Consider the following 16,198-nt stretch of genomic DNA (forward strand, 5'->3'; position numbering starts at 1 on the left):
CCGATTCAGCTGCCAACTTTTTAAAATTTTATGTTTTTATTTGTTATTTTTCCAACCTTTGGTACTTTGAACTACTCCATAGTTTATTGAATTAGATTTAAAGAGTTGAAGTCTGAAAAAACTGAATTTATTGTAAATTTGAGAATATTTTTTTTTAAACATTATTTTAAAATCCTAGCCTGAGAATCGCAAAAAATCGCTTGCGAACTTTCTTCACCCGCGAAAGAGAGAGGAGGCAATATACGCAAAAGAAAATCGCTCCCGAACTTTCCGAAGAAAATCAATCAGTTGAAGATTTTTTTATGAGTTTCCTTGTCAGCACCAATTACAAAATGTGTCATTTTTCAAAGTGTGACGATACGCCTGCAAATGTAGTAGTGAAATCGATTTTCCGCTGAATAATCAAGATAATGATTTTTTGAGATTCCGTTTATCGATCTTTCGTGCGCGAGAGAGGAGAGCCATGTTCCTTTCTGATTTTCTCTCTTGATGAGCGTCAAAAGATTTTTTTTTTATTTTGACTCATTATGACTTTATAAAGGTACTATCAGTTTCACAAAGAATTCAAAACCCTTTAAAAAATCTTATAAGATTAAACATTTTACAATTTCAAAATTTACCTAAAAAATTAACAATCTAATCCATATTTAAGTTAATTTTTACAAAATATTTGCAACTTCGTGGTTTGATAAAATTCTACCCTTTCAGCTTTAATAAATTAAGCCTTTTGAGGCCTTAAAGGGTTAAAATATTCAAATTTCAATCAAAATCACGCATTAGTCGATTCTAAATTTTATTTCAAGTTTTTGGTCCCCCTCCCTAACTTTTTTTTTATCAGGATGCGAAAAGTAATTATTTCTAAAAAAATATTTTTCATTGAAAAAACTTGTACATTCGATTCTTAATTATTAAGGATATAATTGAATAATTGTAGTTTTTGCAACAAGTTGCACAAGACGATTTGTTAAGTACGAGTTGGTGAACCTCGTTGGATGAATACGACAAGTGATGAAAAAATCAAGTTTTGCAACGAGTTCCATACACAGAAAAAAAAATGATGGTAATATTCATCAGGAAATGGTGACAGATTTTGTGGCAAAATAAATGATAAATTTTACCCCAGAAAATGATGAATTTTCATCAGTTTTTGATGAATATTCATCAGGTTCACATTTTTACACATTTTTTATGTAATATTACACAAATAAAGAGGTAATATTCAACCTACCAAATTTTCAACATTCCAAAATTCAACTTTTTTTTTCTGTGTACAACGTTTTTTGCAATTCCGAAAAACGCCCTTTGAACAGAATTCTAGGACAAATGTCCATGCATTGAGTCAATGAATCGTCAAAATAAAAAAAAATTGTTGAAGAGTATAACTATTCCTAAAAAATTGCTCAAAAGTTCAACTTTTCAGCATCCATTTTAGTGCTGAAAAGTAGAACTTTTCAGCAATTGTTTTGAAAAGGGTAACTTTTCGATTGTGTTATTTTTGGTACAGAGAGGTAGGCTGTTTCGTCGTTCAAGAATGACAGGAAAAAAAAATTAGGGTAATATTCATCAGGAAATGATGACAGATTTTGTGTCAAAAAAATGATTTACCTCTGAAAATTATGAATTTTCATCAGTTTTTGATGAATATTCATCAGGTTCACATTTTTTAAGTAATATTACACAAAAAGAGGTAATATTCAACAAACCAAATTTTTAACATTCCAAATATTTACTTTTTTTGCTGTGAAAAGGAAGTAGTTTCACGACGGCGTTGCAAAATGTTTATTTTTATATTTTCAATAATTTAACTCACTTTTAAGCTTTGCACAATTTTTGAATATTAGAACCTCACTTTAAAAGGAAAAACATTATTTTCACCAATTATCATTGATTTATATCTAATTTGAAATTTCGGAGAGTTTTTTTTTCAAATTGTTTTTTTCTTTAAATTCAAAATTTTCTCGAAAAGTATATTATACTATTTAACCAATTCAGGCCTGAATTTTCAGAAAAATACTTTTTTGCAATTCCACTGTAAAACTGTCAACTTTTCCTGTCCTTTTGGAGAAACGAAACGGCCTACTTTTCCCTACCAAAAATAACAGAATGGAAATTTAATACCTAACAGTGCTGAAAAGTTGAATTTTTCAACAGTAGTATCTAAAAGTAACATTTTTCAATTTTTTTTTATTTTGAACGATGAATTTACTAAACACATGAATATTTGACATAAAATTTCATTAAGAAGCGTTTTTCGGAATTGCAAAAAAAGTTGTATGCAACTCGTTGCATAACTTGATTTTTTCAGCACTCGTCGTATTTATCCAACTCGTTAAACCTCGTTGGATAAATGTACAACTCGTGCTGAAAAAATCTCCTTTTTGCAACTTGTTGCATAAACTACTATTTTAGCTAATGATAAGAAAATGATCCTGAGTGAAAAAAAAAAAGAAAAAAATCCAAAAATGGCCTATAATTTTTCGTATGGTTGTAAGAATTATTTTCCCATCATTAACTCAAAAAAGATTTTTTTCAAAATTCAGGCCTGAAAGGGTGGTGCACAGTAACCAAGGAAGTTGGTTTTCCTGCTACAATCTAATTGTAAAAATAGTAATACTTTGTGGTAAAATGTTTTGTAGATAGTACTTTGAAGGATGAATATAAAGTTATTTTTAATTTTCCAATCAAAATAGAATTAATGAAAAAAATTGTTCCTTCTTTTTTATCAGACCACAATGAACTTAAAATAACTAGTTGAATTAGACTGAGTGGTTAAAAGCAATAAATAAATACGTAAATAAAATCGTAAATTGGAATTTGTGTAAATTATGACGTAACTCGCATCTGAAACTCGAAAGCTTTATATATTAGGTTACCTAAACTGGTGTCAATCGGGACACATGGGGCGAATTGGGACAGCAGTTTTAACCATGTTGGAGCACAATATTTTGATTTTTCTGGTTGGTTTCGGTTAGAACAGACTCAGGCCAACAAAATGTGTACATCCATTTCCAAATTTAAAAGCTTTAAGTGCTCTAAAAACTGCTGTCCCTATTCAGACTATAGTCTCGATTCACCCCAGATTACGGTAAATAAACTTATCGTTGCTTGATTATTCTGCAATGTTTTAATGTTCTAAAAAACGAGATATTAATAATTATTGTTCAATCTGAAAATTTAATATTGATTTCATAAAACCATATTCTCCCGAACAATCGCCATCTGTGGTACTTCATTCCGAGGATTAAATTACTGCTTGCAATAAATTAAAGCGTACAAATTTGCGCAACCCGGGGCCGGTACAATTTATGGCCCCGAGCATCCCCGGTCCATTACTTCCGGAGCTGGGACCTGAAAAGGCAGGGTGGCTGGATTTTGGTGATATTAAAGTTGAACCACTCTGATTAATATTCAAATTATGCAAACCAGAAAACCTCTCCACCCTCCAAAAAGCGATTATTCTAGATGCTGCGTTCTGCCCCATAACTCATCCTGAGCTGTGTTTAACCAGGTTGTGTTTACCTATGCATTGTTGTTTGCAGATAATGCAACTGCAGAACTTTATTTGCTTTCTCCGTGTTTAATTTGTTTGTTTTTGCAGTGTGCTAATGTCATTAGCGCAATTATACGATCCAATAACATCGATTGTAATGCGATAGCTCACCGCAGCTAATTATGTTTTTAAACAATTCATATAATTTATGTTTTTTGTATGGAAACAATGTTCAAATAAGCCTCACTTGCGTCCATCACGTAGACACAGAACAAATGGTTATCAGCGATCCGGTTATTATTAACACCCCCTCTCTGAGTACGACTAAAAACGGATCCGCACAAGCCAACGACCCATCCGGTCGCCGCCGCTGTATTTAGATTGGCCGCGATAAGTCACGTTCTGTTTGAGGTTATGTGTGGGAGGGGCGGAAAATCCCTCGTGGTCTGGCCCGACTGCTTCTTTTTATTTTGTTTTCCCAGGGAAAACACTACTCAACTTTAAACGGGCGGGAGATTTTGTTCTGACCCAAAGCCAGGTCAAGGAGTGCCAAGGAAGCCAAGGAGATTTGTGGCGAGGGAGAATCCAATAACCGCCTTTTTAGTGGCCATTTCGATGGAAATTGAAAATAACATTGCCGGGTTTTCCGGGCTTGCGGCCCTAATCCGAGATTCGGGCTGGATAAAAAGTGGGTGAGCCATTTGGATCAAGGTTGTTCGAAATTGATCAAAGTTGAACAACATTCCGTGAGATATAACCTCAAAAAAGACGCGAGTACTCCACGTTGAGTAACGAACACGTGAGTCGCGGCGTTTCCACGTGCGACGAGATTACATCCGAACGAAGGTGAGGGTAATTAGCGCCAATAGAGTGCTGGCCAACGAATTTCGCGCCCAAAAAGAAGTTTTGATTCGGAGCACCCCGCAAAGCTGGAGATGTAACGTGCGCTGCGAGTCATCTGATCTGTGATGGATTATGTGTTGTGTTGATTGAACGGGGCGCGATTGTGGGGGCAATTAGAGGTTTTTGTTTTTGGCAAGGTACCACACTCTGGGGTGTTACACAAGTGATCGCGCAAAGTGGTGTTCCTAAATGCTGATAATTGTGGGCTTTTGGGGTCAACCTGTTGTTAGTTGGTTAACTTTGATAAAATAGCAAAACAACGTTGAAATTTTGCACCAATCAAATAAAAAAAAGTATTCATAGCTTTCAACACTGTTCATTAAAAATTAACGTTTGTTCACGCTTTTTTATTGATGTTTTATGAACATAAAAATATCGGTGATCAAAAATCGTAAAAAAATAAAGTTCTGAAGCAATTGGCCACAACTCGGAATGGCCAATAGCTCCTGGAAATTTTATACAAGTTTGATCAATATGGGTATCAAACTCGAAACAAATTCTAACCTGGACATGAACAAATGTTCAACAATGTTCTTAGTGAAACTGGTCATGTCTGTAACATACATTTTTTTACTCAAACTCTTTATTTGAGATATCTAACGGTTATTTTTCTTCCCTTGCAGGACCCCACACAATCACGAATACCACGTATTGGCAGCAGCAGAATCCCCGTGCCCGGTTCCATCAGCCGCCCCCCGCACCAGTTCCAGTCCAAGCTGTCGAGGCCCTCGTCGGCGGCGATCCCGTTTGCAACCCCCGCCAGTTTCCTAAGGCCACCGAGGTCATCCGCGGTCACCATCGCGCGGTCCTACTCCGGCGACAAGCTATGTCAGGGTGAGCCCAGTCCGTTCCCGGTGTTGGCCGCCTCAACACCTGCACCGCAGTTCAAAGCGCCGCTCGGTGCGGTGTGTAATCTGTACAAGAAGTTGGAGCTGGTGTCCACCGAGAACCTGAACGATGTCCAGCCGCTGGACAACACGTTCGCCGTTGCGTCGCCATGTGGTGAGGTAGACTTTGCGGACGGTCGCATGCTGGTGGATGAATCGCTGGAGCTGGTCGGTGCAGGCAGTACGGACAATCTGTTGCTGGATCAGGACGCCGCCATGTTGAAGATGGCCTCCAGCAACGAGACGGTCACGCTCAACAGCGATGGGAACGTGACGTACGAGGTGAAGCGCAGTGAGACGTTCATCAAGCAGAAACAGGAGGAGGTAGTGTCGGTCGGGAAACTCGGTGGAAGTCGAGAGTCATTGAATCGAACAAGAGGAGCGTCACTGTTTTTGACGATGAGCAAGTCGAGCGCGGATTCACCCGTCCTGGATCGGACGCACACGCTGGATGAGCCGAAGCGGGCGCTCTGCTCGACGATGGTTGGTAACGTAACCCAAAGCATTCCAAATATTACGCAGGAGCTGTTGTACCGGACGCACGAGATCAACAGCCCGGACCGGCTGCTGCCGACGGACCCACACGTGGTCCAGAGACCCACCAGACTGACGTTCAACTTGAACGAAACCACCAATTTGTTGCACCTTTCGGATCCCGCGTTGGAATTGAACAAAACGCAGGTATTCAGCTCGACGATGCACTCTCCGCTGAACGTGACGAGGAACGTCGGGCACGAATCTTTGGACACGAGTGCGGGCGAGCGCACGTTGGTCGCGGAAGAACTTGACGAAGACGATGGCCACCACCAGAGGAGGCAGAACGAAACGATGGATGTGGACGATAGTGGCGGGGGTAAGGAGATTTTCGACTTGAGCTTGGAGGAACCAGCTTCGGTGGGCCGGGAAGAGGTGGCGCTTCGACCGCCGGAAGGACGATGCTCGATCCCGGCGAAACAGCGATTCTCGTTCGGGCTGGATTTGACCGAGTGTACGCTGGATTGCTCGATTGAGCTGTGTGATTCGTCGGTGTCCTCTGCAAAACCGCACGTGAAGTCTCCGGTATCGACCAGCTTGACGAAACAAGGTTCGTTCGAAATGGACGAAAGCTTGGGAATATTGACTCCGGATCAGATGAAAGAATTTCTGGATTCAACCACGACAAACACGAACAATACCAACAATTTGGAGCTGCAGCTAAATACGGGTTCCCACAAGCATGGACTGCATCATTGTCGGATTGACCAGACGCCGTCGCCGGAGGAGCTTCCGCTAGATCCGGTGGGTGTCAAAACGGACATGTCGGACATTGTTCTGCCGTCGGAGATTCCCTCGAGTCAGGCGACGAGCATGTACCAGGAAATTTCGCAGACGGATTCGGACTCGAAGACGGATCAGATGACGAAATCTGCGACCTCAAAGGTCTCCAATAGCTTTATTACGAGTATTACCAGTATAACGAGTTTGGACACGGGTTACCAAGGCGATGGTGAAATGTCCCGACCGGCAAGCCGCGGGGCGGATCACTCGCCATCGAATGGACCACGAATTAAAAACCCAGGAGCAGCCCCGTGGAACGCACCGGCAGCTCAGGCAGCGCCTGCGGTTCCACGGCGGCAGGATCCCATGACCGATAGTGACTTTTTCACCGAGAGCGATGCGGACGACGTGTTCAACCGGGGTGACCGGCGGGCTCAGGTCATCGACGGGCAGCTGTACGGACCCATGGTTCAGGGGGCAAACGTCTTCATTAATCAACAGCCACAAAACGACGATTCGTGCATGGAGTCGAGTGGAATTTTCACCGACGTCGAGAATCGCGGCGATGACGACTTGGTTCATCGACTGTCCGAGGACCGCGAGGAGGAGGACGAGGAAGAGGAGGACGAAGGTCAACCTTTGGCCATGGAGAGCGATATGAGCCCCGACGCGTCCACCGAGACCATTAGCAGCAGCAACACAGCGTGCAGCCAAAAGAAGGTACTACTTCCCCAAGACGCGGTGGAGGAGGACCAGGAGGACGCTAATAGTTTGCGGAACGCTTCACTGGTTTCGTCGGTTAGCACGAACGACGCGTCCATTGAGATGGTGGTGCAGGTCGCGGAACAAACCTTCGAGATGCCACCAGGTGACGTCGTCGTCGTCGAGTCCACACAAAATCAATCCTCGTCGTCACCGGTCGCGACATCACCGTCATCACCATCATCATCATCGCCGTCAACGGCCGTAGTGGTGAATGGTACTGCTTCTAGTGGTGGTAGGGTCGATAGTAGTGCTAGTGAGGTCGTCGTCGCAGTTGAAGCACGAGGAGGCCCAAGTTCCGACAGTTTGTCTGGCGCGGCCGTCGGTAGTGGAAGTGTGCTCGGGAGTGGTGGCGGCAAAAAGCCCAGCTCCAGCCGTAAACAGCAGAAAAATGAATCGAATTTGGTGCTGAAAAAACACGAAATGTCGTCGCGCGCGACGTTGATCAAGACTCGCTTGTTCAAGGATTCGGTCGTTAAGTCGGGTTCGGTTTCGAAGTCGTCGTCGTCGCGCAGTGTCGGTGGCAGCGTCCTGAGCCTGGACGCCGGGAATGAGTGTGAGAATCAGGAAAACAAGCGTCCCACCAGCGGTCACGGTGGTCCACGTGGTGGCGTTGGCGGGGGCAGTGTGGGCAATCTGAGCTTTATGAAAAAGTCGGCCACCCCCAACAAGTGGGACGCAGTGATGAGCAAAATTGCCGAGAATAAGTCTGTGGTTAAGAAGAATTTCAGTGATGTAAAGTCGAAGATCAGCTGCGGCAAAACTGGCGGTGGTCTGGTGGGGCGTCGCGTAGATTCGCCGGCCTCCCTCAAGAGCCCACCGTCGGAATGTGCCAGCAGCATCGCAAGTCGCGGCGCGTCTACGCCGGGCGGGAAACGCACCATTTCCGGATCGGTTAAGCGGTAAGTTTCGGGCCTTAATTGGATTACGCAAACTCAGATTCAAATCAGATCATCAATAATTCAAATCTGGTCTGGCTGCCTGACTATCGGTATTCACGTGGCGAAACTTTGTTTTGTTATGATTATTGTGCGCGTGCGCGCGGATTTTGTTTGCTCCGAAGAACCTACTGACGCAGCGTGACTGTGTCAGCGGGCAGTCAGTGGCTCTGGTGCTTGCCGGTGTGAGTCTTGTGAATGACTTTGGGCTTCTGGAGGCTCCACTCAGCGTGAGGGTGGTATGCATCTGCATCTTAGGGGTTGAGGCAAACTCAGATTTTCACAATGATATTACAAGTTTTGCTTTTTTCAATTTATTTTGTGTTACATTTTGCACAAGCTTATGCGAAAAAAATAATTTTCTTTGTCAATTGAGATGCCTGGAATTATAAACCCAAGTTTCTGCATAATAAATTAAAGCTTATTTATTTATTTACATTCCATTTGCAGTTTCTCATTAGTCACACTATCGGTTGCTGAGAGTGATTTTTGCACATATAGGTATGTGAAAAATGGCAAAGCTTTGCAAACACAATTAAAAAAAAATAAAGCTTTTACTTGGACCAAGTTAAACTAATGATTTTGTCAAGCAATTATTACCAAAATTTACATATTTTTTTTACTGTGAGGCTATATAACACAAGATCATCTCATATTATTTTATCGCTGTTGTGGATCACTACATTTTCAAGAAATTTAAGGGAAAATGGCTATTTTTCTAAAATTTCATTAGCCTTAAGGATTGAAAAAAATAATAGATGGATTGTTGTCTTTATATTTAATATTCTTTTTAAACCTAAAATATTCTTCTTAATTTCGTCAAGTATGATAAATTGAATCAGAACAAAAATCAAAGTGACACGTTCTAACCCTTCAAGTAATTTAGCAAATTATTTCGAGTACTAAACCCTTTTTACTGCATACCATCCCTCGCTCATTATGTAAATAACCGGTTTGCGCTCGGTGGGCTTGTTTGTACCATTCATTTAGCGCCCCAAGAGAGCAGTACAAAACTGGGCTTCAACACTCATGCTTGGCCTCAGGTCGCGATGGTAGATTCCACCCTCCGCCTCCCCCTCAACTCTACCCCAAACACCTTAACTTGTGTCGGTGTGTGCTTTCAGCTGTTTTCGCCACCATGCGCCCGCCGAGAATGGCCGATGATGATAATGAAAAGCTATTATTTAATTGCGCGAGCCGAGTGCCGGCACACGAACGCGTGTTTGTGTTGTTGTGTGACGGTGGGTGTGTGTTTGAGCGTATTTCAGCGAGGCTCAGAATGACCAGCTTTTCTTACACCGAGTCACTCTCGGGCGCAGGTGAGGTGAGCTGGTCGATTAAGATTAAGTTTTTTGTTCAGTTTGTTAATCTGTTGCTATTTTGAATAAGGCCATATTTTAGTACATAATCGAAATTTCTACGAGCAAAAGTTGAATATCTCAAGTATTAAAATACGATTTGTCCAAATCAAGGCTATGCTGAAATGTTTTTAAACACTCTACTGCCCATTTTTTTCGATTTTTTTTATTTTTCTCGTGTTCAGGAGGTTATTTTGACAAACTTAACTTCTCTTGTTTTATTTTTATTTTATTTAGTTTATGTTAGTTTTTGGTAGAATTTCTACATGTTTTTACAGTCACTTTTTATTTTTTTTGCCTGTTTTTCACATTTTCTGCTCTAGAATACCATCATTATCATTTAAATTGTGATAAAATGCGTAGCGGCATAGTCTGGGATACTACAAAAAATACTGCATACTTCTTTTCACTTAAAATATTTATAGGAAATGTTAGTAAAAAACAAAGCCAAAGTTGACCCCTAAAATAATACATTTTTAAAAACATTGGCAATCACAGAAAAAAAAATGATGGTAATATTCATCAGGAAATGGTGACAGATATTGTGGCAAAAAAAATGATAAATTTTACCTAAGAAAATGATGAATTTTCATCAGAAAATGATGAAATTTACCTCAAATAATGATGAAATTTACCGCAAAAATGTTGAATTTTACGAAAGAATGTGTATTATTGCATTAAAAAATGTGTAATATGTGGCTGAGAAAGTGGAAGGATAGGTATTGAACTGTCATCCATTTCAGAGAACGTAAATCAAACATTTGATTCAAACGAATATTTTTTTCATGACTTCCAGGGTACTTTGTGGGCGGCAATCAGTTAGCGGCCAACTGCTTGATCGCTCTAAGGACCCGGGTTGGTGTTTTAGCAAATATAACTTTTATGTTAGACGGAACGCCAGTTCTTGGACAACTTTTGTTCAACTTAAATAAATGTCTGAACTCGACAGGTTGCTCGCTATCGACCTATTTAACGTCTGCAACAGACAGAACATGTTTAAGTTACGGTGTTTTCTTTAAAGGTGCTTCCAAAAATGCTAGTCGTGGTATCAATATGGCGCTGCTTTCCCGTTTTACCCGTTTTATATCGTTGGAATTCAATAATTATTCAATCAATTATTTGTTTTTAAACATTGCACAAAATTGAAAATAATTTCACCAGAGTTGCTTAGTCAGAGCCTTCGTAAGCGGAATCAAACATTTTTCACGATTTCGAAATTTGGAGAAGCAGAAATCGGAAAATTATTTAAGCCAGAGTAAATTAATTTTGCATTAATTGTACAACTTAGGATTGTGCCATTTCTTTTATAATATACAAAAAGTAAAAGCACTGATATAACTAGATATTAAATTATGTGTTTGCTTAAAGCCAACTTCGCTTTAAAATTGTATGCCCATCAGTATGGGAAATCTACTTGACCGATATGTCAAGCTCATAGATTCGTTTATCCTTTTAATTCTTCATCTGTCTGATTGCGATCGGGCTAAGGCGCCAGTCCATACTGTTCATGTTGGGTTTGAATCCCATCGGTGGCACCTATTTTGTGTTTCCAAAAATTGTACATGCAAAGTGTAATGTTAAATTACTTTTTTCATAATTGTGATGTGCATGCGATTTTACCATCGGATTTATTGCTGTGTACTTACCCAAAAAAAGCTACCTTCCCAGACGAAGTTTCACCAGTTGAAATCCTTGAAATATTATCCCACATAAAATATCCACCTGCAAAAAAAACGATTTTTTTACAAAGTGTCATATTCTTAAGAAAACAAAACTTATCTAAAAGTGGAAATAGACGTCGACTAATGGTGATTAGATCCGAAAAACAAATTTTGCACAGTTATGGCGGCTGCTTTTTCCACGTTGGATTTAGCATTTTCCAAGAGTCGTTTGTTCTGAGAAGCTGTAAAGATGAGTTGATAATTATGTTTATTGATATTTAAAATTGTCATTAGGACTCTTAACTTTTGCGGTGTCAATCCAGAAACCGAAAAGTGATGCGTGTTACGCGAGAGGGGCCATCAAAGAATGCTTCTCACCAAGCCAATTTGATAACACTCAGAGAAATAATTAAAAACAATATTTCAGGAATTTATTAGTCCTGTTTTTACTTACAAAATGAACATGAGGTTATTTAATTCAAATTTAACGTTTGTTGAATAATTCAATTTTCATTATATTTTGGATGAATAAGTACCATAAACAAGTCATCCCGACTAACCAACTATCCTGAAATAAATGGATCGTACATCAGATTCTTCGTGAACTGTTCAAACCCCAAAACTCGACAGGCAACTTCCTCCAAACTTAACCAAAAAGCACCACTTTTTAAAGATTCTAGATGCGCAAGTGGCCAAAACACCCGGACTCTTCTTCCAAACCAGTCCGGAAGAAGCACTAACACAAACTCACCAAAACAAACGACGACGGCGGCACGGAATCTGCGACGATTCCTGGACGTAAACACCCGGACACACTGGCACCTTCCTCCAAACCGATCCGGAAGAAGCACCAACACAAACTCACCAAAACAAACGACGACGGCGGCACGGAATCTGCGACGATTCCTGGACGTAAACACCCGGACACACTGGCACCTTCCTCCAGACCGATCCGGAAGAAGCACCAACACAAACTCACCAAAACAAACGACGACGGCGGCACGGAATCTGCAACGATTGTTTGACGCACGAGCGACCAAAACTCCCGGACACGCGACGATTGAATCACGATCCGACAGGCTTCTGCCAACCACTTTTCAAAACGTTGCGTTTGACAGTTGTCAAAGTCCTTGGGTCAAAAGATGATTGAATATTGTACCTAAATTTGATGAATATTACTCAAGTATACGAGTAGCAAAAATAATGTTGAATATTCATCAAAAATTAAGTAATATTACACATTTTTTGTGTAAAACCTGTTTGACAAAAAAAGAATTCGTTATTCAACAATTATAGAGGTAAAATTCATCATTCTTTTTTTCAACATTCTGTTTTCAACCTTCCATTTTTACATTATTTTTTGCTGTGAAAGTCACATAATACAAGTAAAACTTACAACCCTATTTAAAAAAATATATATATATCTTTATTGAACATTCTTATAATCATTACATTTCATTTACATTCTAAGTGGTATGGCTAACTGCTCTTCATCTTTGTTGTACTTTTCGTTTTATTATTAACTGTTCACATTCATTTATTTACTTTAAATTGTTTTACATTGTTGCACTCAATAAAATACATTTGGGTAAAAAAGAAAAAAAAATAACTTTAACAACTAATACAAACTTAAAACTTAGAAAACTATATTCATTGAAATATTCAAAATCATTAGAACGAGTAAACTACGAACTGTATTTTAAGATAAATCCTCCAAGGGTTCTTACTTGTTCCTGGTGAGTTTTGCAATCAAGCAGTGTTGTTGTCATCGCGATGAAAATGTTCAGAAGTTCTTGTGGTGAAAGTAGGGCACTACTGCCTTCATCCGTTGATGCTGGTTGGTTTTCCCTCGGTTGCTGAATGAAGCCTGGAGGTGTTGAATTCTCTGTAACTTTTTGTCGCTGATTCAACGGCAATGGCTGCAGATTTGGAACCACTCGAGCAGATCCCGCTCCTGGTGACGCCAAAGCAGGAAAATCCACGTCCGTGAATGCTGGTGGTGTTTTGCGACGATTTGGTTGGTGCCTCGTCGTCGCTTGCTGCCGAATTTTCACAAACTCAGCTCGTTTTGGGCAGCTCAGATTCTTAGTTGAATGGTTGCCACCGCAATTGAAGCATTTGGCTTCGATATTCTCGTTGGTTGTGTTGCAAGCTTGAGTTTTGAAGCCTTTGTTATAAAAGGCATGTTAATGAAATATTTGTGATAACTTTTTGATTTTCATTCAAAATATTAAAAAAATACCGTTTTTCGATTAATCAATTGGAACATCGTCTTTTGAGTGCTATCTTGTGGCAGACATGCATCGGCACTAAGAGCTCTTCTTAACGGCACTCAGATTGTTCTAGTTGGCATTTATGTTTAAAGTCGTGTTATGCTTGTTGCCAGTTAAAAACGCCTTGTTTTTAGCATGAATAATGTGTAGAAAACATTGGTTCATGGGAAAAACCTACTTCAGGTATATTTTAATGTAACTGTTCTCATAAGCTCTCAAAAAGAACTTCTTAAAAGCTCTTTGAGTGCACTTAACGGTTCTTACACTATATCTCACTTGGTTTATAATATAACCTCTCAGGGTCTTCGGGAGCTTTAAAGATTAGCGTAATTAGTGTACTCTAAACACTAGCACATCATGCTGAGAATCATCTACGCGAAACGCCAAACAAGTTCTTTTAAAAGAGGAGTTAGAGCGGATGCACGTCTGCTTGTGACAACCACCATCTAATACTTTTTGAGAAAATTGATTGATGGTATATAATTTCACAACTTCGAATTATGGAATCAATGTATTTTATTGTCATCCAAATTCACCTTACATTTTTTTTAACTTTTGATGGAAAATTGCTGCATAACTTTTTTTCTATAATTTTATAGTATTTTTACCGATAAAAACCGTTCCATATTAAATATACGCAACAATAAACATTTGGAGGACTTCGCTTTTAACAAGGTTGATACCAGGGCTGTGAAGTCATAGTCTTAGTTTGGGGAGTCGGGTACATTTTTATTTTCTTGTTGTTGCTTGAACTTAAATAAGGTTTTTTTTTTTATTTTTCGAGACATTTTTAAACGGAGCAGCAACATAAACTTTGAAAAAAAAAAAACATTATTAATGGCCTGATTATAAAATAATAAATACGAACCGATAACTTCACAAACCTAAAATTTTTAGAGAAGAAAATAAATTTCAATAATTTATGATATTTTCCTGGAAGCATGATTTCCATTGCCCATCTCCAGCATCATATTCCCACCAGTTCCGGCACACACAGGGGTGCTGCAGGTGTTTGCAAATCGCTTCTCATTCGACAGGTGAGTGACGTATGCACTTACTGACGATGACCGACAGGTATACTCTTACACAAACACACGGCCACAGGTGCGAGTGTTTGAGTTCATCGCGTGCACTTGATATGTAATCGTGCTGTGCTGTGTGTAATGTACCGCGCGAGCAGCTGAGATTCACGCACACTCAATCATGAAATGCACGAAGAAAAGAGGAAACTTCGGAAGTCGAGTGTGCAGCAGGTTGCAAGGGTTCAAATTTGAACGACGAAGAAAACGATGATGATGCTGCGGCCGATGCTATTGATAATGACATCGGCGCAAAGTTTTCTGTGTCGCGCGAGCACGATCGGCATTTCGAGCTTGGCGCAAGTTCAACGACTACCCGAGCAGAAATGGGTCAACCGAGAAGTGACGTGACGGGGTGACGACGGCGATGGCGACAGCAAGGGATGCTGCCGCGACGGCGTTAATGATGCGCGGGGTCAGGTGGTGATGGTTGACATCGATTTGGGGTTTTTGAAACGAAAATTAGTTACAATTGATCATGTTCTGAAGTTCATTTATTTTGAGATATTTAAAAATCTATATTCTTGACTTGAGAACCGTGAAATCAAAACACTCAAGTCCATAACTTACTAAACAAGGCTGCGAAACCACTTCCTCCATTTCAATTTCCCGTACAAAGAAAAAGATCAATACTGCTTATAAGCACACCACTCACAGTTTAAGTGCATCATTAAAATTCACTAACGCCAGGTTTCGACCACATTTTTGTGCGTATAAGCTTTTTGCCAAAACTTACATTCACTCTTAAGTATTTGCCAAATTGAATGTTTCCAGTGCAGTGAACCGGCAAATGTAATCAACAGGTTCAACGCTGTTTTTGTTGATTCTTTTTTGCTAAGAGGTCATCAAAAGTTGTGGTATTAACATCGCAAATGAACGCCGGCAGCGTAAGCTTGATGGAACTTCCCCAGGTTTTGAAGCCTGTTGAAGCTGGCGCACTATCAATATTCAGCAAACAGACTTAATTGACCGCTTAATGAGCAGAATGCCCGATGAGCCGCGCAGTCTATTTGAACTGACCCCGTCTGTTTGCTTGCACGGGGTTCAACGCTGGGTGAAGGTACAACGTAGTTACTGCTGTCTTTGTCTTTCACCCCCGAAGGTATGAGTTGTTGGAGTGAATTGAGAACGGCTCGAATAACTTGATCCATGGGCTGGGTCCAGAGGTCAATGCTAACTATTTAAGTGCTTCGGGGTATGTTGAGAAACCTACCGTATCGCATGATCTGCTAACATGCTATGTAATTACATTAGTCATCTTGAAAAACTGGACGTGGTTCGGGTTTGAAACTTAGACAAAATTGTGGTTGATCCCCGTGAACTCATATGTTTCTCGAACCGCACCCTTGAACGCTCACTGCACGTCAGTACCATCATCATAATCATAATAATCATCATTAGTGGAGTTAGTTGTGATACTCAAGAGTCCCAAGAGTGCAGTTAACTCCATTTTCCATCGTGTATACGATTAGGACCTTGAGTTGTGTTTTTGCTGCGAATGTGCATTTTATGAAAAGAAATACATTATTTGAGCAATTTTATAACGCTTTGCAAGGATCTTAGAGAAAAAAAAATACGCGAAACTTTCTC

General features: G+C 40.2%; 1 protein-coding gene across 1 annotated transcript in view; it reads left to right on the forward strand.

Moving 5' to 3' along the window:
• The window catches only part of LOC120420085 (serine-rich adhesin for platelets), a 228,836-nt gene that overhangs the window by 50,237 nt on the left and 162,401 nt on the right, over nt 1-16,198 (forward strand). The window contains exon 2 of the mRNA XM_039583018.2: nt 5,017-8,201. Coding sequence (XP_039438952.1) covers nt 5,017-8,201 — 3,185 coding nt within the window. The remainder of the gene's footprint in view (nt 1-5,016; nt 8,202-16,198) is intronic.

The sequence above is a fragment of the Culex pipiens genome, chromosome 2 (assembly GCF_016801865.2).
Source record: "Culex pipiens pallens isolate TS chromosome 2, TS_CPP_V2, whole genome shotgun sequence".
NCBI classification, from domain to species: domain Eukaryota; kingdom Metazoa; phylum Arthropoda; class Insecta; order Diptera; family Culicidae; genus Culex; species Culex pipiens.